Source organism: Hippopotamus amphibius, chromosome 14 (genome assembly GCF_030028045.1).
Source record: "Hippopotamus amphibius kiboko isolate mHipAmp2 chromosome 14, mHipAmp2.hap2, whole genome shotgun sequence".
In the NCBI taxonomy this organism is placed as follows: Eukaryota; Metazoa; Chordata; class Mammalia; order Artiodactyla; family Hippopotamidae; genus Hippopotamus; species Hippopotamus amphibius.
In genome coordinates, this window is record NC_080199.1 from 3459520 (window position 1) to 3481514 (window position 21995).

At 39.6% G+C, this 21995-nt stretch overlaps 1 protein-coding gene across 1 annotated transcript in view; it reads right to left on the reverse strand.

Annotated features, from left to right (window-relative positions):
* Positions 1-21995, reverse strand: part of MYO16 (myosin XVI) — a 419267-nt gene that overhangs the window by 170417 nt on the left and 226855 nt on the right. Inside the window, exon 20 of the mRNA XM_057707440.1 lies at positions 7233-7305. Coding sequence (XP_057563423.1) covers positions 7233-7305 — 73 coding nt within the window. The remainder of the gene's footprint in view (positions 1-7232; positions 7306-21995) is intronic.

The window sequence follows — 21995 nt, forward strand, 5'->3', positions numbered from 1 at the left end:
ATACTTCATTGCCAGGACTTCCCTGGTGGCGCAGTGGTTAATGTTCCGCCTGCCAGTGTAGGGGACACGGGTTCAATCCCTAGTCTGGGAAGATCACACATGGTGCGGAGCAGCTAAGCCCGTGTGCCACAACTACTGAGCCTGCATGCTGCAACTACTGAGCCCGTGCTTCGCAACAAGAGAAGCCACCACACTGTGAAGCCTGCGCACTGGAACAAAGAGTAGCCCCAGCTAGCCACAACTAGAGAAAGCCCGCGCACAGCAACTAAGACCCAACGCAGCCAAAAAAACAAAAACAAAAAAACCAGGACCCCAAAACTGTTCATTAAACTGTTCATATTAAAAAAATATTTAATTGCTAAAAAAAAAAATTCTAACCATCACCTGAGCCTTCGGCGAGTCAACAGTAACATCAAAGATCACTGATCACAGATCATGATAAGAAATTAATAATAATGAAAACGACTGAAATATTGTGAGGATGACACAACAGCATCAAGTGAACAAATGCTGTTGGGAAAATGGCACCAGGAGACTTGCTCGATGAAAGGTTGTCCTGAAGCTGTAATATGTAAAACATGCAGTGTCCGTGAAGCCCAGCAAAGCAACGTGCAGTAAAAGGGGGTCTGCCTTCACTTTACAAGGAGGAGGATGCGCCTGCATTCACTAACATTTTCATTCATTTTAAATAAATGCATTTGGTGAAAAAATCCACTAAGGAAAAAAAAAAGTCACATAAAACTCATTAAAAGTTTATTGCTTCTATATTTAGTAGAATAAATAATACTGCGTCCCAAGAGAAATACAAAAAGATATACTCGTGAACGGGAAGCAAAGTTTAGAAAATATACAATAATAACAAATCTTTAACCTACTGGAACTAGTGCAGATCACCGGTTCTGGAATCAGATCTTGGTTTTATATGTCCTTCCCTGAGTTACTTAAATTTGCTCAGTCTTTTTGTTTCTTTAGCTCTAAAACGGTGATAACATTTAAGTTAAAAGGTTTCAAGGAAAAAAATATCATTAAATGTACAGTGTACAAATGAACTTATTTGCAAAACAGAAACAGAATCACAGACATAGAAAACAAACTTACGGTTAGCAGGGTGGGGTAGATAAAATAGGAGGCTGGGATTAACAGATACACACTACTATATATAAAACAAGTAAATAACAAGGACCTATTGTATAGCACAGGGAACTATACTCAATATCAATATAGATTATTATAATAACCTATAATGGAAAAGAACCTGAAAGAGTATATACACACACACACACATATGTATGTATATAGCTGAATCATTTTGCTGTACACCTAAAGTCAACACCACGTCGTATAAATTAATTATATACTTAAAAAATCAAAAAAACAATACATGGGACTTTCCATACTAGGGATGAAAATAGCAGCCTTCTCCTCATTAAGGTTTTCTTCATCCTTCTCCCAAGATATCCAATTAGAACTGGTCCTTCTCACATTTGCCCCCTCCCTCCCTCACCATCATGTCCATACACTTCTTAGTGCCTAGTACAGGGTCTGGGACTTGGTACGTACACAAAAACTGCTTGTTGAATGAATGAACCACAGAGTGCCCTGATGCAAATGAGCCTGAGAAGATGCAACCTCCTGGTCTCTGAGAAAACACTTTCTTACAGAGCAGAGACCGTAGCACTCTTAGTTTTCCCACCCGTAAAATGGAATTATTTACATCAAAAGTACACGGTATGAGTTCAATTGATGGTCATTGATATGTTCTTTGATTTATCCTTGTATCATATCTAGGATAGTGACTTCACAAGTAAGGATTTTATGGGTTTGTTTGTTTTTTTTTTTTTTGAGGTTGAGGTTGACAAAGTATATAATCCTACTTCATAGAACTTTAGAAGTCAAGGCATCTGGCTTTTTCCAAACCTTTGGACACTTAGCTCAAGCCTGTCCTGTTCACCAGGACTTCCCAGGAAATCTCACTCTGTAGAAAAGAATTTGTAAGCAGGGAAATGTTTCAAATCCTCGAAAACTCTTCTGAAATCCGCTGAGACAACGCCTCGCTTGAAGACAGGTCAGGTAGCATAATCTTATCTTCTGCAACAGAAGCTTTTACTTTGAACACGTGTGTTCTCTTTCCAAATACTCTGTAGTTTTACAGCAAATGGTTGATACGCAATTTTACTAGACTCCATAGCTTTAGAAGTTCCGTTATATGTAGCTGCATGTTATGTGTCTAGTGGGAAATTGGGGGAAATTACTGGATGTTAAATCATTAGTTTCCACTCCTTTGTTCTTTATGCCTTTGCTGAAGATCTGTAGCCTGCAGGGCTTGGCAACAGCAATTGTTGGGAGAGAACATATTCTCGCATTTATCAAAATAATATTTATATACTCTCAAAGTTTTCTCATTTATTTTGAATAGTACAGGCTTACCTTATTTTATTGTGCTTTGCTTTACTGTGCTTTGCAGCTACTGCGTGTTTTACAAATTGAAGGTCTGTAGTAACCCTGGGTCGAGGAAATCTATCAGCGTCATTTTTCCAACAGCAGTTGCTCACTTTATGCCTCTGAGTCACATTTTGGTAATTCTTGCAATATTTCAAACATTTTATGATTAGTATTATTATTATATTTGTTATGGTGATTTGTGGTCAGTGATCTCTGATGTTTCTACAAAGACTTGCTGAAGGCTCAGAGGATGGCTAGAGTTCTTTAGCAATAAAGTCTTTACGATTAGGGTCTGTACGGTTTTTTCGACATAATGCTCTTGTACACTTAATAGACTATAATGCAAACATAACATTCACATGCACTGGGAGACCAAAACACGCACGTGGCTAGCTTTACTGCCGTTTTCTCTTTCTGGCTGTGGTCTGGAATCAAACCCACACATCTCTGAGGGGCAACTGTACGTTACAAACAATTTTTATTTTTATTTTTTTTCATTATGGACAATTTTAAACGTATTCATCAGGGAAGAGAATCACGGAATAAACCCCATCTGCCATCAGCCAACTTCAACAATTACCAACAATGACCACCTCATGGCCAATTCTGCTTTATCCATTTCCGTACTACCCTTAAAATTAGATTCATTTAAAGCAATTCTCAGACATCGTGTCATTTAACTGGCAAATATTTTAGTATAATTCTCTAAGCTACAAAGACTTTAGAAAATACATTCGCAGCACCTTTATATCACATAATTTGTATCAAGGATAATTTTTTAATTTTGTCAAATATCCAGGTTCCCCATTACATTGATGAACTCATAATTTTTTATACTTAAGCAAATCAGGATCCACACAATGTCCATATACTTAACTGATTTATATGACTCTTAGATCTCTTTTAGTCTATAAGTCACCTTGTTCTTTTACATTTTTATCCTTGTGTTGTATACGTTGAAGAAATCAGGTCATTTGTCCTGACTGTTTCTCACAGTCTAAATACTGCAGAGTACATCCTCCTGGTTTAGTTTTTCATGTTCCTCTGTCTTCAGTTTCTGTTAATTAGTCGTTACATCAATACAATTCATTATATTCAGGTTTTCTCCTTTCCTTCCTCCTTTCTTTCCTTCCTTCCTTCCTTCTTTTCTTTCCTCCCTCCCTCCATCCCTCCCACTCTTCTTCCTCCCTCCCTCCCTCCTTCCTTCCTTCTTTTCTTTCTTGGCAAGAACACTTGACATGCATCTGGTATATCATCACCCTTCTTGTAATTGATTAATATTCACTGCATAGATTCATTACCTCAGGAGCTGTAAAACTGACTTGCTCTAATTCCGTCATTCATTCTTCATTTATTTGTAGTGAGACCGCATCAGGTTATATTTATAAATTAACTTAGGGAGAATCAGGACCTTCATAATACTGAGCCCTTCTAAGAATGCAGGATGTCTTTCCTTTTTTAAGTGTAGTTATGTAACTTTCAGGCACACTTTATGGATTCCCTCACTTGGGTTATTTACTATTTTGACAAGGTAACTGTTTTCTTCTTCTCCTCTGTCTTCTGATAAACTATTTTAAGAACATATAAAAGCCCCTTGCTTGACATGCTGATCCACAACTTGCTCCTTCGTCATGTTCTCTCATTGTGTGCAGCGATGTTTCCATTCATTCTTTTCAGCTTCCTAAATATTAAAAATCTCTGGAACTAACACTGCTTTTGCCGCTCCCTTCCACATTGTGCCGTGAATGGCTTTTGCTTTTCTCACACCATGGGCACCGCAGTGCGTGAGGGGACTGGTGCCTTGGTTAGTACTCTTCCGATTATCAAGCTTTCGTGAACGGAATTCCCTGGCTGTGGCAGGTTGAAGGAGTTGATCAGAAAGGCTTTTCTTTCAGGGCATGAGGAGATATTCTTATAGTGCTAGATTCGTAATAAAGGAAATGAGAATTCATGAGATGTATTACGTGACAGAGAGGACCTGATGATGATGTAAATAATTTAATTAATTATTAATTAAATAATTAATCAGGGCGATAGAGTCAGAGCCTTCTGAATTGTACTTTGGAACTCAGAAAATTTAGCACCCCCTCCCCTGAAGCATCAAACTGCTGTTGAGTGATATATTATAGTACCTTTTTTACTCTAAAAATTCTTTTTTATAATATACAAAACAGTTCTGAATAGAAATGATTTATTAAAAGTCAAAGAAAACAAGACTAGCATTTCCTATTAGCTGAAACAAGTTCTCATTTAAAGTATCACAAGCTTCCATCTAGTGATTTAGAGCTACTTGGGCATAGTGAGATCGGAGATGCTGATGTTTTGGAGGACCTCTTAGTATCTCCTCAAATTGTCCCTGTTCATCAAATTTCTATGGACAAATGATTGTCAAGCAATACATACATTTATTCCTGAGCAAGAAGAACCGCTGGCAAATCCTCTAAATGTGTTTACTCTTTAAATTTCGATTGAAACACATTTGTTAAGCTTGTATTATACACACAATGTGGTACCACACCCAAGAGCGGCCCTGAGGGGGTTGACAGTCTAGTGAATAGCAGATAGGTCAATAAGCTCAAAACAGAATAGAACAGATACTTAGAAAGGCACTAATAGTCTTCTGGGTTTGATTCTGAATATAATACTGATCTACTAAACATTGTGTTGCAAGTTTTCAGTGGAATAAGAAATGAGGAAGTTCACCATTCTACTAGCAACCCCAGAATCTAGAATGTGTCATTTAAACCAATGGCCTTTGAAAAGCTCACAGGCAAATTTAGGAATTTGCTAAATCCACTGTAAAGTGAGACTTGGATTCCTCACAAAGAAAATAACTTTATTCTTCCAAATAGCTTCTGGGTACTATTATGCCCAATAATTAAGTAAACCTGCTAAACCTGCTGGCAAAACTGCCAAGCAAACTAAAGGTACATCTTTAAAACTATTTATTGTTTTTGTAATTAAAGTCTAAAAATTGGTCTTGAGCTTTTACCCATAAGTACCTAAAACTAGCTTTTGGTATTTAACAGAGACTTGTTCTGCAGATCTGAAAAATCTAAAATCTGAAATGCCATTCTTTGTTACATAAAAATCTCAGGCCATGAATAGATTCTAAAATATATAATTAAAATATTTAACAGCAAGAAAGGCTAATAAGGGATATACCTAAATGTAGTATATTTAACTGTAGTAAATAAGTAAGTTTTAATAGGAAGATAACATAACTGCTTTGCACATTTCAGCTCCCAGCACGGGCTTGATAGATACCTGAGTCTGGGGATGCAGCAGGAGGCGGGGAGCATGGCCCTGGAGGCACCCTCCCACCTGGGATCTCTGCGTGTCGCTTATTGGGAGATGCAGAAACTGTGAGTCTCACTAGAGACCCGAGCCTGCATGTTTTCTAAGACAAAACTGTAAGGAATCAATAAGACTGCCAGACAACATTCAAACGTGTGCACCCAGAAATTCATCGCCAGAAGCAGCCTGCAGACCCGCGCTTCTTATTGGGCATCCTTTAACTGTCCTCTCCCTTATGTTCATCACTATTTTTCTTACTAATAAGCAATAAATAAATGGGTAGAACCACAGCGTCCTCCCTCTTCCATTAATCCACGGATGCAGACGCAGGAAGAGAAGAGAAGAACTCTCTGGTCTCCTTGTTCTTATTTTAGACTAGACTTTCTGTAAAGTTTTGTAGAGAAATGATTCATGATGATTCACCCTGGATTAAGTGAGTCAGCACGCTTAAGATCTACTCACAGGACGCTGCACCACTTTTTTAGGAAAAAAAAAAGGCCAACTCTGAAAAGGTTTTCCGGTGTTCCTGTTTACAGCGGCGAAGGTAGCCACCCACCATTCCTTACACGTGTACAAGGAGCTGGAAAACAATGCCAGGTCCTCTCTAATAGTCATCTTGTTCACTCTCACAGCTCTGTAGGTCTATTACCATCTTGATTCTACAGATAAGGAACCAAAGCTCATTACAGATTCTTCATCTTGGCCGGGATAGCTCTGCTGGTACAATTCGCAGAATTGGATTTCATTCTATTTAATCCCTTAACCGGTGTCAGTAACGCTCCTAAACACTGCATGCTTGGAATTCTTCATGTAATTTAATGCAGCCTGGTTTTCTCTCTTTCCACATGTACCTCTTTACAGGTTTATTTTTCCTTCTCTGCTAAAGCAACATTTATTTCTACCCTTAACTTTTAGACATACTTAATTTGATTAAACTATTTGTACTATACTATTAAGATACCTAAAGAATTTAGTGCTTTTACAAGTGCCCTAAATTGTAAGTGGATTAAAAATACTCAACAGCCTCTTTAATCTATTTTTATGGGTTGGCCATAGTCATTTGCATGCATGTCATGTAAAGTTGAATCTACAAATAAGAGCATTTAGCATGAGAAAGTACTTCCATTCTGATTTTTGGCTGGGGTTTCTGAAGACCTTCGCCCTGATTTCAAATGGAGACGCCCTCACGTCTCTGACCCAGGTGAAATGGCCTTTTCCATAAGCACAACTCTGGTTTCATCTAACACTATCTTTAAAAACAAGTTTCTCTGTTTAAAAAAAAAAAAAGATTATGTTGGTTTATAAAACCACATAAAAACAATGATTATGTCAACAAACCAGGGACATTAATTTAAAACAGGATGGCAGAGTACTTATTTTAATTATGTATTTGCAAAAAATAACGTAAACAGTCTCTACTGAATTAAAAAGAGATACCTTATTTGTTGAAAAACCCATTCAAGTTAACAAAATTTCAAAAGAAGCCCACTTACTTGTTCAAATTCATTCTTCTGAAATTCTTCAAAGCCAAAGATGTCCAATATTCCAATATCCCATGTCTGCGAGCTGAAACGGAACAGGACACAGTGAACAGGCATCCTTAAAACTGCCCACTGCTACCTCAGGTTGGAGAAATCCAGCCCCACAGCATGTCACTGACAATCTGAAGTAAAAACACGAAATGATGATCTTAATCTGGTGAAAAACCGAAAATTATTAGGAAGAAAAAGTGTTCTTTTAATGCTTTCATTCAAACACAGACTCAATAACAAAAATGCATCCATTTCTAAGGATAACATGTAACGACATACGGGCGGTTTAATATGTGCTTCTCTGAAACAGTCTCCGTCTGTCTCCTTCACCTAGACCTCCTTTCTCTGAAGGACTTTGCATCGACCTGTTGCGTGGGTCTCACCAGCTAAAATGGGTCTCTTGCTAGGTTACTACACCAGCAGTAAATCAAGCAATTTCTCCATCACACATACGTACAAGTTAAATCCCAATTAAGCCACATGGTCTTCGATAGATCATAGTGAGCCACTCCAAAAATCATATTATGGTGTTCCTAAAGGAGTTCTTTCTTACAAACAAAGAAGAACAATGAAGATCATGAAACCTGGGTGCAAAATGGAAAAAAATCTAAGTAGCGACTTCTTTCTCCTACGTAAATGATCGCTCTTGGAATTTGCTGCATCCTTGGATGGCCAGAGCACATGCTGAGCGAGGACAGGAGGAAGGAAACCTCCTGTGACCCGGGAACCCTGACAACCTGGATTCTGTGGGGTCGTGGGGGCAGCACGGGGGTGTGTGCAAGAGCTGCTTCTTGCACAGAAAGCCCCAGATGGTTCCGAAATGCTGGTCCCCCCGCCCCTCGCAGATCGCTGCTTCACTGCATCAGCAGGAGGACTGCTGTCTGCATTTTCGGCCTTTGGAAGTGATGACTGCTCAGCACGAAGGTGCAGGTGGTTTCAATACCCGTCTCCTTGCTGGTGCAGATGTGCTGCTATTGTTTCCACGCAGTTTGACTTATCCAAACGGCAGAACCACCTTGGCTACCGACTCCCTTTTTGTACCTGTATTGTGTTTTCACAATCAGAATATAATCATAATACTTCAGGGGCTGTGATATGTCACTTACATGGCCCTTTTTTCTTGAAAAAAGAAAGGCAGATGAGTGATTCTGTGATATCATTTCTCTAAGACTGTTGTAGACGGTATAAAACATGAGCTTCATAAGTGGGGCAGAGAGCATTTTAAAAGCCCTTCACATAAACGTCACGTGGCAAAGAGTATAAGTCAGTGGGGGGAAGAAAGAATCATTCAATGGATGTCTCCAGGTAACTGATTCGGTATTTTAGAAGAAAAAAATAAGGTTAGCTTTGTATCTCACCCGGTGTGCGCAAATAAACTCCACATGGATTAGAGAGTTCAGCATTAGAACCAGAAACTGTAAACATGTACAGGAAAACAAATGTGATCATTTTTTTCCGCTTTCAGTTCTGGGAAATGTCAAAAGAAAATATTCAAAAGTATGATTACGCAAATACTAAATTCTTCTGCAGGATAAATTGTATAAATAAAATTAAGTCCTGTTAGAGGTAAGTATTATTTAAAAGTGCCTTGCCCCTTCACTTTCATAGATTTTTCTCAACCTATTAGCCCACGTGTCCAGTCATGCAACATCTTCCACCCACCCGTACGTCTTCCCATCCCGCCACCTTTATAATGTGGGCAAAGAGATGTCGGGAATGATGTTTACTCAGTGGGAACCATGGTGTTGGGGTTTAGGCTGATTTGTTGCTTTGGGGTGTGTGTGTGTGTGTGTGTGTGTGTGTGTATTTTCCATGTAATGAGCTGCTTTGTTTCACTTGCAGGAGCCGAGTGATGAAGCCTGTCAAGTTTCAGAATTGTTTCGTTTTGGTAGGAATCCTGATTCAAACATTTTTAGTTGGATAACTTTGTTACTTAAATTTCCTGAGCTGCAATTTCATCATCTACAAAACTAAGATAATAAGTCACATTCATCCACCTAGATGTTTGTTACAATTAGAAGTGATATAAAGAAAGTTCTAGGATAATAGCTGGTACACCGTGTGTCTCCAATTGCTGAAAGTTGCTTTTAAAAATAGTTGTTTAAACTTGCTATAGAAATAAAGAGGGTGGCTAAGAGTAGACATATCAATGGCTAATAGGTATATGAAAAGGTCAGTCTCATGAAAATTGCAAAAGAAATAACATTTTAGAAAAATTATGTTGAGAAAGATACCCCCTACTCTTTTGTTGGCAGTTGAAATTGGTGGAGCCTTCTTAAAAAACAATTTGCTTATGCGGCATAAAGCTCTGAAATATTCACATCATTTGAACCAGGACTTCCATAAGCAGGAACCTATACTAAGGCAACTGTCAGAAATGCAATTAAAGACTTACGAATAACAATGTTCATTGTCATTTTAATTATAGTGAAACAACAAAAAGGAATAACAAATATCTTACACTAAAGACACAATTAATTAAACAGCATGCATCCTAGGATGGATTAATTCAGTGAAACTGTCAAGTGAATAGAAATCAATATATAAATTCTGTATAAATAACCCCAATTACATATCCAGAAGACCTGGACAGAAGTACAGTCAGCTTGAGAAAAGGACCTAGAAATGTCTTGAATGGTAGACCTAGCGGAGATTTCTTAATTTTTTAAGTGTTCTATAGTGGGTGTTATAGCCTCTCTACCATTAGCCTGTGTTTAAAACATACATGATTAAACGCATGTTGGGCATTTTCTGAGTTGGTGGAGAAAGGAAAACCAGAACCTTGAGGGCAGAGAGAGGAAAGGGGCTCAGCAGAGATGGTAGAGACAAGGGTCTGGTCTTTCAGGGACAGGAGGGGCAGCAGGGACCCCAGGCGTAGGAAAGAGCAGAGGGGCTTCCTGAAGGCCACGTGCTGGTCCAAAGTACAGATGCTTCCTGCCAACGTGTATTGGGACCTCCCTCTCACTCAGGCTCTCAGACCCAATTCGCCTGCCTGGTTCCCAGCTGCCTTGGCAGCAGGGCCCCTATAGTGACAGCCCACAATGCTGAGAGAGGTCAGGGTAAGGACGAGAGCATCGTTACAAGTGGCAGGACCTCGTGACATATATCCTTCCCCTTCTCGTACGGACTGTGGCTTCCTGTGGACAAGCAGAGGATGCTGAGGCTGCCCAGCTGTATGTGGGTGAGCAAAATGGTAAAAGAGTCTGGTTCAGATTGGGGAAAGTAAATTAGTAATTAGTAATTTCGAGTAGCATACATTTGGTTGAAAGAACACTCCTTTTAAATGTTTTTTTTTTTTTTTTTCACATTTCATACATACTAGATTCCAAACTGTATTTGGTTACAAAATAAAAATTAAAAAAAAAAAAAAGCTGGGAAGAAAGGAAAGTCCATTGTCAGGAAAAAATTCAATTGCAGGTTTAATGCATTTTAACGATTGTTTTTGCAAGTACTGACAGACGTAATGTGTTCGTTTTTTTTTTTCCAAGATCTATTTCATCATTTATGACTGAGTGAAATATGTGACTGTTATTGCAATAGCAGTCTTGGCAGGAGGGTTCCAAGAGCCCCTGGCAGCAAAATGCCCATTCTGAGTGGCAGTCAGCAGTGTTGTCACTTCTCTTATTGATATCTTGACTCGTATTACACAGGCATTTGATTCAACATCCAATTTCAAGCAAGGAGGAGCAGACAGAGGTCATCAGATGAACTGGGATTCAATCCGTTAGGCAAAATTAACATATTAATAAGATGCTCTGTTTTAGTTCAAATTCTGCCCTGGAATTCTCCTGAGGGCTTTCCTGAAGGTTAACAAAACTGTCTAACCCGCATTAACTCATTAGTAAAATACACCACCTTCTGTATCAGACAAAATGTTAAATGCCAAGGCATCTGTCTGATTTTGATTTGCCTTCCAGGTTTGTTGGTACGGGAAAGGGGAAAGCCTGAATTAAAGAGTATGTCCACTTTGGAACTTGGATGAAATAATTTTATCTGGGCAGGGAGGTCTGGGGATTTGTACACATCAGGCTTTGTCCTCAATCATTGCCCAGGGCAGGAGATGAACTAGAGCGTTACCTAAGCAACTAAAAGTCAGTGCAGGGAAGAGCTGACTCCCGTTTGGACAAAACCCTTAGAGGGAGCCAGAGTCAAATCAGCTTCTCCTGCTGGTCACTGGCAGGTCAGAACCCCGATGGGCTAAGAGTGAAACAGAAAAGCATTCCAGACTTGAGCGATCTGGCTGTCCAGACACACTGACCTCGGGCCAGCTGGCCTTGCACAGAGGTTAGTGGTGCAAAGTCCCTGGAGAAGTTGGGCTTTGCTGTGGTGTTGGCCAGCTCTACTAGCAATACGCTGAAGAATTTAGTTAAATCAAGTTTTGTTTGTAATCAGCAAAGTGCACTCATCATGGTGGTACCTCTGCCAATCCATGGCTTCTCCGAATCTGGAAGGATCTTCTCTAGTCTCAGAGGAACTTGGGATGGAGATGGGGCCCCAGGACTGTGTACTTTCAGAAGTTCTTTTTACTCTTCGACAGAAGAAAGTAACTGAGGCTTATCATTTTCTGAGGACACGTCAGAAATTAGAGAAGTTTGCAGTTGCTGACAAGTTTCATTGGAAGCTGGGTGTTGGCGGGCTGGTGGTTATCAGAGCAGCCGTCTCCCTCCATCTATCCTATGACATCATGCACACCAATCTTCCTAAACCAGTCCTTCTTTGCACTCCACTACCCCCCACCCCCGCTGGTAACATGTTAGGAGGTAAAAAACTGGAGACCCTTTGAAATGATAATTGCAGCTAATTAACCCAGATGTGCACAAAATTCCTGACATGAGGGTGAAAACCAGAGCTAAAGTTTTATTGATGAAGAACCACGTAAAGCCACTTTCAACTGCTGGTCCTGTAAACAAGGCTAGTTCTGACCTACAGAGAAACCAGGAAGGGAGCCCTTTCTAGGGGTAGTAAGAGCACAAATTTAAAAAAAAATCACTTAAACCCTTCCTATCAGTGAAAGCCACAGCTCACAGCTGCAAAGCACCAATACTTAGTACTTTTAATAAACATATGTCCTTATTCATTATAAGCTGCATTTAGAACAGTGATATATGTATATTTTGTTAACAAAAGCATCTTTAGAAATAAGAATCAACCTACCACATAGTTTACTTCTTTCAAACCACAAATGATATTTAGTTTATAGGAACTCTTACATTCCTAATGGGAAATAACCCTCATCTGAGAACAATGCAGACCATTTAACTAATTTACGATCTCACTGCTCTTCCCAAGTATTCTGCGATTATTAAAAGCAATAGCGATGAAGAATAGATAGAAATGTGGATAAATAGCTATCACAGTGAAAAAATCCAGATGCAAAACTGTAGAGCAACTGAAACACTCACCCGTTGCTGGCGGTAAGTTAAATCTGAAATTTGGAACATGGTTTGGCTTTGTCTACTAAAGCTAAATGCACGTCTACGGAATGACCAGAAATCCCACTCTGGGCGGGTGTCCAAGGCAGCGAGGGCCTGTCCCCTAAAAGCCATGCATGGGAACATTCACAGCTTCTTATCTACAGAGTCAAAAACTGGAGACCACCCAAGCGCCCATCAACAGTTGAAAACATAGCTAACTGCTGGTTTGTCCACGCAGGCTTTCACCAAGGAACCCTACTGGGAAGTGGAATAGGGATGGGTTACCGCTGCACTCAGTTGTAGATGCATCTCACGAAGGTAACATTCAGCAAAGGAAGCCAGACATAAACCAGTGCACGGAGGAAGAGTCCACGTCTCACTGTGTGGGGTGACGTGCCACGTGGCAGATGAAAAACCCACTGAACTCTACCCAACATGTGCGCGTCAGCTATGTCATCCCTCAACAAAACAGTAAGAAAATGGTATGCTCACTAGGATCGCGACTACGCACGGGGACAGAGAGCTTCGGGTTGAGTACTTGTTAAATGAGAAGCACTCACACGCACCTTTACTTTGGTGCTGCCCAGTCCACCGTGATGTTAGAAGAGGGACCCTTCCTATGGTTGGCCTTGGCTCCCACAAAAGCCTCAAGCCTCATTTGTTAATATACATGAGTAGGGAAGAAAATCACAAATAAGACGTCTGAGGGGCCCAGAGGAAGAGAGACAGGCTTCTGGCAGTCGAATGTAATTACAGCAGTATTTACGCCATTGTTGTTCTCGTTTATGTTTGAGATTTGCATCTAACCTCCTCCCATGTCTCCTGACGCTCCTGGCAACGACCTCCTGGCTCTTTGAAAACAGAGCTGCACTTCTTCGGGAGGCCTTCAGACGAGGGCCCTCTGTCCCTCCAACGAAAATGAAGAGAAGTAAGTTCTTGTGTTCCGCCACTTCTCTGGATAGGTGCGTCAGAGAGAAGCCAGAGGGAGATCCCTGTTGTGGATGTATGCAGGTGTGAGGGGCGATGGATTTCCTTCAGGGACACGTCAACCTAAGAGGCAAGCCTGAGAGCTTTTCAAAGAAGAAAAACAAAACGGTGACTCGAGATCACCTCGGCGGTAGGTTACCTGTGCGTTGTCCTTGCTGTCTCACAGCCAGGACCGACCGTATTATTCTATATGCCAAACAGTCACAGCCGGTGCTAATCTAGGATCCTGTACCATTGCTTTTGAACGAACGTTTGTAAACTGTCCGCTGTCAAAATAAGAACCTATGTGAACTTCCGGGGATTCTGCAGCTTGTTTGTGTCCTTCCCGGGAAATGGCTATTCCAGTCTCTTTTCCTTTTGGCCTGTGGCAGCGATTAGACACCTGCGAGACGAAACGCAGAAGCAGGATTCAGGACTTGGATCAGGTGGGCCCCGAGTGTCTGGGAGAGCCGTACTCCCCATCCAGAGAACCCACGTGCGTTGCGTAGAGGCCACGCTTGAAAGGAGAGTGGACTCTGAAGGTATGTTTGCAGGTCATGCTTTGTCTTTGGACGAGCCTGAGGTTCACACGGGAGACTGTGAGTCAGGGTATGTGGCCAAGGTCAGGCAGGGGACGCTCAGGACAGACGTAGGGAAACTCAAAAGGTATAAAACCTGATCGGGTGGGTCTGGTTTGGAAGGCAGAGTAAAGGCAGGGTCCCGCAGGGGTGGGTATTCCAAGACTCTCCGTGGAGTTCTAGACCTTCTCCGGAGCTTGTCCTTGTTAGGTTAGAGCCACTAGAAGAGGTAAACTAACCTAGGCGTGGTTTTGAGGAGTTGCAGGTGTGATCTGATCTGCAGCCTCTAAATGTCACCTACTAACAGTGGTACTACCAGTTCTACTGAGGCTCCAGGATCCATTGCATCTGGTGCATTTTAGCACATTTGGGTGGAGGGGGCTGACTCAGAGGTCACCACCTGCCATAAAGCAGTGAGCACCAGGTATTTGGACGTGACCAACATCTTCCAAAATACCCTGACCAGGAATCAGAGACACACAGGTCCTGAGAGCAAAACCAAGCCAGAGAGAGAAGGCCAGGCTCCATTTGTAGGTAAATGAAATGTGATTATCACAGTTTCAGAGACTGAGAAAATTAAGATTCACAAGACATAAAGTCTTGCTAAAGATTTCATTAATGCTAAGTGTCGGGCTCAGAAAAGAAACCCAGATCTCTTGGTTTCTATCACCCTTCGAAAAATTAAAACCCAGCTAAAGGATAAAATGACTGTATTCGTAAATTAACTACCATGTATTTGAACACACACACACACAAAACATGAGATCTACGTAACATTGCGATCCACTAGCTGTAAACTACAGTGAAAATGCTGTTTCATTGTTCACTTCTCATGCTTTTCTTTTTTTCACCAGTTTTACTAAGATTTAATTACATACAATATTGTATAAGTTCAAGGTATACAACCTGCTGATTTGCTACACATGGGCTGCAAAATTATCATGCTTTTCTTAATAAGGTTCCTTTTCTCCCTTCATCATAATTCTCTTTGAATACAACCCCCCCCCCTTTTATGAGGTTCCTGCTATTTAAGATTTTAAAGAGCACCTCGGGATATCTTTGCAATTTAATAGTAAGCTTTGAAAATCATACATTCTTATTACCCAAAGGTTTGTGAGTTTACTGCCCCCCAGAAGATAATGGAGAAAAGAGTGAGAAGGCACCCGGGTGGGAGATCATCTCAGAATCCCTCAAACCACCTATGAAACGGACACCCGTCTTTCTAACAATCACCTTCAAGTGTACGTGCTCACAACGTGTGATTCAAAGTAGCAGCAAAGAAAATTAAATTAATGAGACAGTGACTTGTAGCCAGTGGATACTGCTGGCTAGCCAACCACCCCAAAAGTCAGTGACCAAAACAGGACGTACTCATTATGGTTCTAAGTCCTTTTGTCAGCGTGGGTGGCCTGGTGGGGGCTGGCAGGTCCAGGATAGCCTCCCCTAAGTGCCCTGGGGTTGGCTGGCTCCTGGCTGGCTAGCAGTGTCTCTCACATCGCCCGCAGGAGAGCCTGGCTTGTGCACAAGTGGCAGTGATGGGGACCTTAGAAGACTCGTGCAAGGCACATCCCCATTCCCGCTGTATCCTCTTGGCTGGAGCAAGTCACAAGGGCAGCTCAGATTCGAAGGGAGAGGAAACAGACCTAACCTTCTGATAAGAGAAGGGTCAGAGCTGTATTGGACAGGGCACGGGTGCAGAGGATAAATTGTTGGGGCCATCTTTTGTAATCTACCAACGCTTCCTCACCCGAGAGGGGCTTTCAACTACCTTAGTTCTTGGCTCACTCACCTTTCGAATGGATACATACTGAGCACCTAGTTTTGCAGAGCACTTTGCTGGGCGCTAGAGACCCAGATACAAAGAACAGAGGAAAGTCTTACCTTCAGGGACATGTCCTTACATAGATAGGTTACACTTTAAACAATAATTTGGGGAGGAAGTAAAGAAATCATTTATCTTTTTAAAAGGTCGCTTTAAAACCATGTTTTTTTTTAAATCAATTTTCTGACCATTTCAATGTGGGAGACATTTTTGGAAAAATTCAGGTTTCAAGTCTGACATAGTGGGCTTCATACTCCAAATCCACCCCTTCCTCCTGGCTGTGTGACGTGGGCCACTTACGCAACCTCTCTGAACTCCGGTTTCTTTATCTGAAGAGGGGAGACGATAATTCCTTCCTCATGCTAATGTCAATATTAACTGCAATCATCCCCAGCTCGAAGCCCAGCTCACTTAGAGGTAATATCCAACAAACAATAACCACAAGAAATGCACCTTCCCCACATCTCACATCTGCTTGGGAAATGTATTTTTAATAAGACTGTATGTGAAGAGAGAAAAGTTAGAAGCAGGGACCAAAACTAAAAACGTCCTTTCGTTGAAAAGCCCACTTTTCTCAAGGAGAAAATTACACTAGAAAAAGGCAAGCAATATTTAAATTGCAGGACTGACATTTCCTTCCTGGTGTTTTCTTCAGGGAGACGCAGGGTCACCAAGAGCCACAGTGGGACCCCCTGCTCTCATCTCTGAACGGCGCTGAGGCATTATTTATTCTGGCAGGACTGCCACCTCGCTCAAGTGACAGGCATAGAGGAGCATAATAAATACAGATTTGGTTAACTCTCCCCAGCAGGACGGGTTATCGGGGGTGGAAAAGAGGCCAAGTGCGTTTCCCCAGTGATAAATGAAACAGGAACGTGGGCGCGGCTAGCACTGCGGTGAATTTGATCCTTTGTATAAAATATACAAGCTTTGGTCTCTGCACTTCTGGCTCAAGAAAGAGCTAGAGAAGAGTGCTCACGGGTTTTTATTAGCCTTATAAATCACTGAATTTCTTACGGACTTTATTCAATCTATTTGACTCTCAACTAATATTTGCAAATCACGTAATAGCCATTATCAAAAGGAAAAACACTACTGTTCGATACTAAAAATGCCATATTCTCATAGATCTGAAAGAAATCTTTCTTTCTTCCATCTCCTAAAAACATGCACGTAAGGAAAAGTACATAGCTCTATATTGGTTCAATAAGCTGCACTATTCTTGAAACAATTTTTCACATTATCATGATTAATATTTATATTTAACCATTATTGTGTCCATAGTACGTGGTAATTTTTATAAGAAGGGTGGTAAATTTTTAACCATTATTTTGTATTTATTATGCAGTATTTAGTTTTTGAGTAATATAATATACATGATACTTTGGTAAACCTCATATTTTTTATTTCTCTGGATCTTTCTATTTGAAAAAAAAGTATTTCACAAAAAAATGAAAAGCAAATGTGCAATTACAGAGAAAAGGTTCTTAGCTCTTTAGGAAATCATTACACATATGGGTGTTTTGGTAAGAAAATGGAGCAGAAGGAGAATTATTTAGAAAGCAGGTTTTGTCTTAGATGCTTCACTAAGTTGTGTAGTTTTGGTTGTCATGGCAATAAGAACCATGATTTAAATGTCTATGCAGAAATAGAAGTCACTCCTACCATATTCATAAGAATCAAAGAAATATCATTATTTAATGGGAAAAAATTCCCAATGTGGATGAAGGAGGGAAAAACACGGTGTGACAAATTTATTTTTCTGACAAACTGCTTATTTCATATCTGAAACAAAAATAAAGACAAAATATTTAGAACTAAACAACAAAGGAAGTGCCACATGTAAATCACCTGGAATGCACTGAGAAGTACTCAGGAGATACTTTATAGACTCACGGTCAACAAAATCATCCACTCCATTCAGGAAGTCAGAAAAAAAAAGAGATAACTTCAAGGAAAGTCAAAATAGGGTATCCTGAAACTACAGAGCTTAGTAAAATAAATAACATAAATATGAGAAATAAGACAAATAAATTGATTTTTGAAAATGTATAATACTTATTACATACAAGCAAATTTCAAGCAAGACTTATCAATGATGCTGGAGCAAAAGCATAAATAAAGAATCTCGAGAATGTAAAAGTGGTCAAAGTAGAATTACAAGAGATATTGGTTGGAGGATTATAAATAAAACAAAACTGTGATTTAGTTGGTGAATACATTTAAAATCTTAAACTGGATGATTTTCTAGAAAATATATATGAGTTTTTAAAAAGAAAGAAAATAATCTGATTAGATCTACAAACTTTAAGACAGTATTCATAGGTCAACTCTCCCTTCACCTCCCCCAAAATTTTTAGGGAGGATGCCACCAGACATTCAAGATGTATGTCATCTTCATTTAACACAAACCATTTTAGAAGAGAAGAAAAACAGAATTGCTCTCAATTTACTCTTTAACATAGATGTAATAGCAAAAGATTGCATAAAAATAGTCTGATCTCACTAATGAAAGCAAATGGAAACATCCATAATAATGACTAGAAAATTGAATTTAGTACACCATGACCAAATAGGGCTTACACTAAAAATGAAGACTTACTCGACATCACAAAACATACATCAAAATTTGCCACATAAGCTAAGAAAAGGAAAAATAATCTTAATAGATAAAAGAAAAACATTCAATGAAACAGCGTCCATCTACAGTTGAAAACATTTAGCAAAGACTATCTACTGGAACTCCACATGAACAGATTAGTTACTGACAAATATTTAGAGGTATTACGCTAATTTGGAAACAAGACAACAACATCTGCTATCACCACAAATTTTCAACATTGTACTGGCTGGGCTAGCCAATGCAATAAAATAAGGAGAAATAGAAGGCATAAAAGATAATTATGATTATTTACATTAAGATGTTCCACAGGAAAATTATTAGAACTAATAAGAAAAGTCAGTGGGGTTTCTAGATATAAGATCAACGTATGAAACTCAAGATGAGTATCCCAATAAACAGGTTAAAAGATAATAGAAAATTAGCACTCATCATAGCAACAGAAAGTACAAAGAACTTAGAAAAGAATCAAATAAAAATGTGCAAGAAATTGATAGAAAACACAAACCTATTTAAGAAAGAAAAGAATGTACGAAGAAAGAAATATAGATCATATTTATGGAAGCGAAGCATCAACAGTCTAAAAAGGCCAATTCTCCCCTATAGTAATCTATAAATGTCAAAATCCCAAATGAATTTTTTTATGGACTGAGTCAAAACGACTATAAAATTCATATGCATAAATAAAGGTCCAGAGATAACCAAAACAAATAAGAAAAATAAGAACTTATTATGAGAACTTATTAAAACAATATATTATTGATACAGTTTTTTGTCAAATAGATTAAAACTCAGGAGGGGGTGAAAAAGCATTTCTAATAAATGGGATAGGGATAATTGAATACCCATCTAAAATATAACATTATATCAGTTTCTCATATAAACAAAACTAAATTCCCAATGTAGTGAAAGTTTAAAAGTTTTAGGGAAGAACATTAAGATGATCTTGGAGTAGGAAAAGAATGTCGATGGTAAGTCCCTAAAGTCACGTCACTGTATGGAGTGGGACAAATAGCACGGTACGTATATGAGCACATCACCGCGAGCAGTGTAGAACCTGCACTGCCACGTTCAACCTGGCTTATCATCAGGGAAGTGCAAATTATACTCTCCCCACAATTCTGCTACTAAATATATGCCCCAGGGAAAATCCTAAACACACATCTCAGGATGTAACACTGTAATTGAAATGGAAAGAGGCATGTGTCCATCTGAAAGGAAACAGATGAGGGTACCCTGGCTTCTCTTCAGGGGCATTAGCGCAGCAGTTGCAGAGAATGAATGAGCTCATTACCGATCAGTATGGGTAAATCTCAAAACACCATGTTGAGTTAAAAAGGGAAGTACAGCATAAAATGTACTCTATGATAGCATTTCGTTAAGTCTTAATGACTCACGATGTTTAGATACTTGTTACGAGAAACCAAAATCTAGATGAATTTTGGAAAGTGTGGAAAATTTACACAGAATTGATGATTGTGTTGTCTCTGGGCAGGAAGGAGAGGAACGGACTTACGTGCGTAAACAAAAGTAACTTTAGCTTTCAGCTGCAATTTTCTATTTCTTATGTGTTAAAAAAAAGAATCTGAAGAAAAAGTGGCAAATATTAATCATGTTAGAAAATAGGTAAGACTTGCCTAGAACCCTTTGTACTCTCCCCGACTATTAAATCTTTCACCCCCCCATACAGTTAATGAAGGAATAAATCATACATTAAATGGAAAAAAATCGAATGTCTAACCTTTCATTTTCTCACAAATGCACAGCAGGTGTTTTAGTATTTCTATGAGGCACTTGGGAATTGATATAAATGCATTTATTAAGAATTAAGTACTTTATAATTAACAAGGCAATGTACAAAATATCATTTTACCAACTCAATTATGTATGGACTGTTGGTATCCATTTTTAGATTATCTTTCTTTTCGACTTGTAATTTCCATCAAAGGACTTACATCTTTATAATCATTTTAATACAGTGCTAAGGGGGAAAGTTGAAACTAATGAGTAAATATTTCGGTTTTAATTGGATTTATTTACACAGTCAGTCCCTCCTTCAGGAGTAGGTTTCACTTTGTAAAGTTTTGTGTCTGAAATGAGGACAGATAATCTCTATGACCGTTTTTGAACTTTTAGTAAAAATTTATAAAACATACATCAAATGAGAGACAGAGAATGAGATTTTACTTAGGATTCTCACGTGATGTTAAATATATCAATATATCGCATGGTCGGATGCTTTCTTGGAGAAATTGATTTCCAATTTTATTATCAAAATAACTGAAAAAAATTTTTTAATATCTAGGCATTTTTCTCCATACCTCACTTTCTTATCACCCGGTTTACCATTTAGATAGTTTCTTAACTTATTTAAGCCTCAAAAAACCTGAGGGGCATTACAAACTCTGTCTCACTGAGATTCCTGGAGTGGACTGGGAGCGATGTGTGTGGTTTGGCAAAAGTATTTAACTTTGATGTCGCTCTGCTCTGCAGGGGTCACAGAGCCCCACTACACCCGGCCCAGCTCTACTGAGAATTCATATAGATCAGCTAGCCACGGATGCGGACAGTCCCAAAGAGTAAAAAATACCTACGTCTGCAGTTAGGTGACAATTACATAAGTCCCATTACATATTTGGCAGGGCGGGGCACACAGACATCTGACAAATCATATTGCTTCTTTTCAATAAAATCTTTCCTCGCCATCTGACTCCGGAAGGAGGGAAACACGGCTCACCTTGGCCCTTCCTGTTGGAGAGAATGATGGCAAGTTCTCAGCTAAGGCACAGGTGACCATGTCTAAGGAAGCAGGGTGGGATCGGGATCGGGGAGGGGGAGGATTACGCGCTTCGCCCTTCTGAGAAATTCAAGACCCAATAATGGGCGATTTCCATCACCTGGGGTGCGCCCAGTGCCTGCCACCACCGCAGGAGATCAATCCTCAAATTTTTAGCTCCAAGACTTAACCTGACCAAATGGACCTCATTTCCTTGCAAAAGATAAAACAAATTATACTTTTGTAAGAACCATGTATAACTATTTATGGCTACATTCTAGTCCTTTTAGAAAGTGATGGATTGCATCTGATTTAAAAAAGAAAGGCTTCTGGTTAAATAATTAAAGTCTTCTGGAAAATAATCACACACACACACACACACACACACACTCCCTGGATTTGAATTTTAGGCTTTTTCATCCTGGGAAACACGAGGAGATGGTGCAAAAATCATGACAAGTCCCCCATACAAAAAGCAAAAACGACCTATAGATGGAATCTGAAAACTGTCCTAAGATGCTGGGTAAAGCATTTATGGGTGACCTATG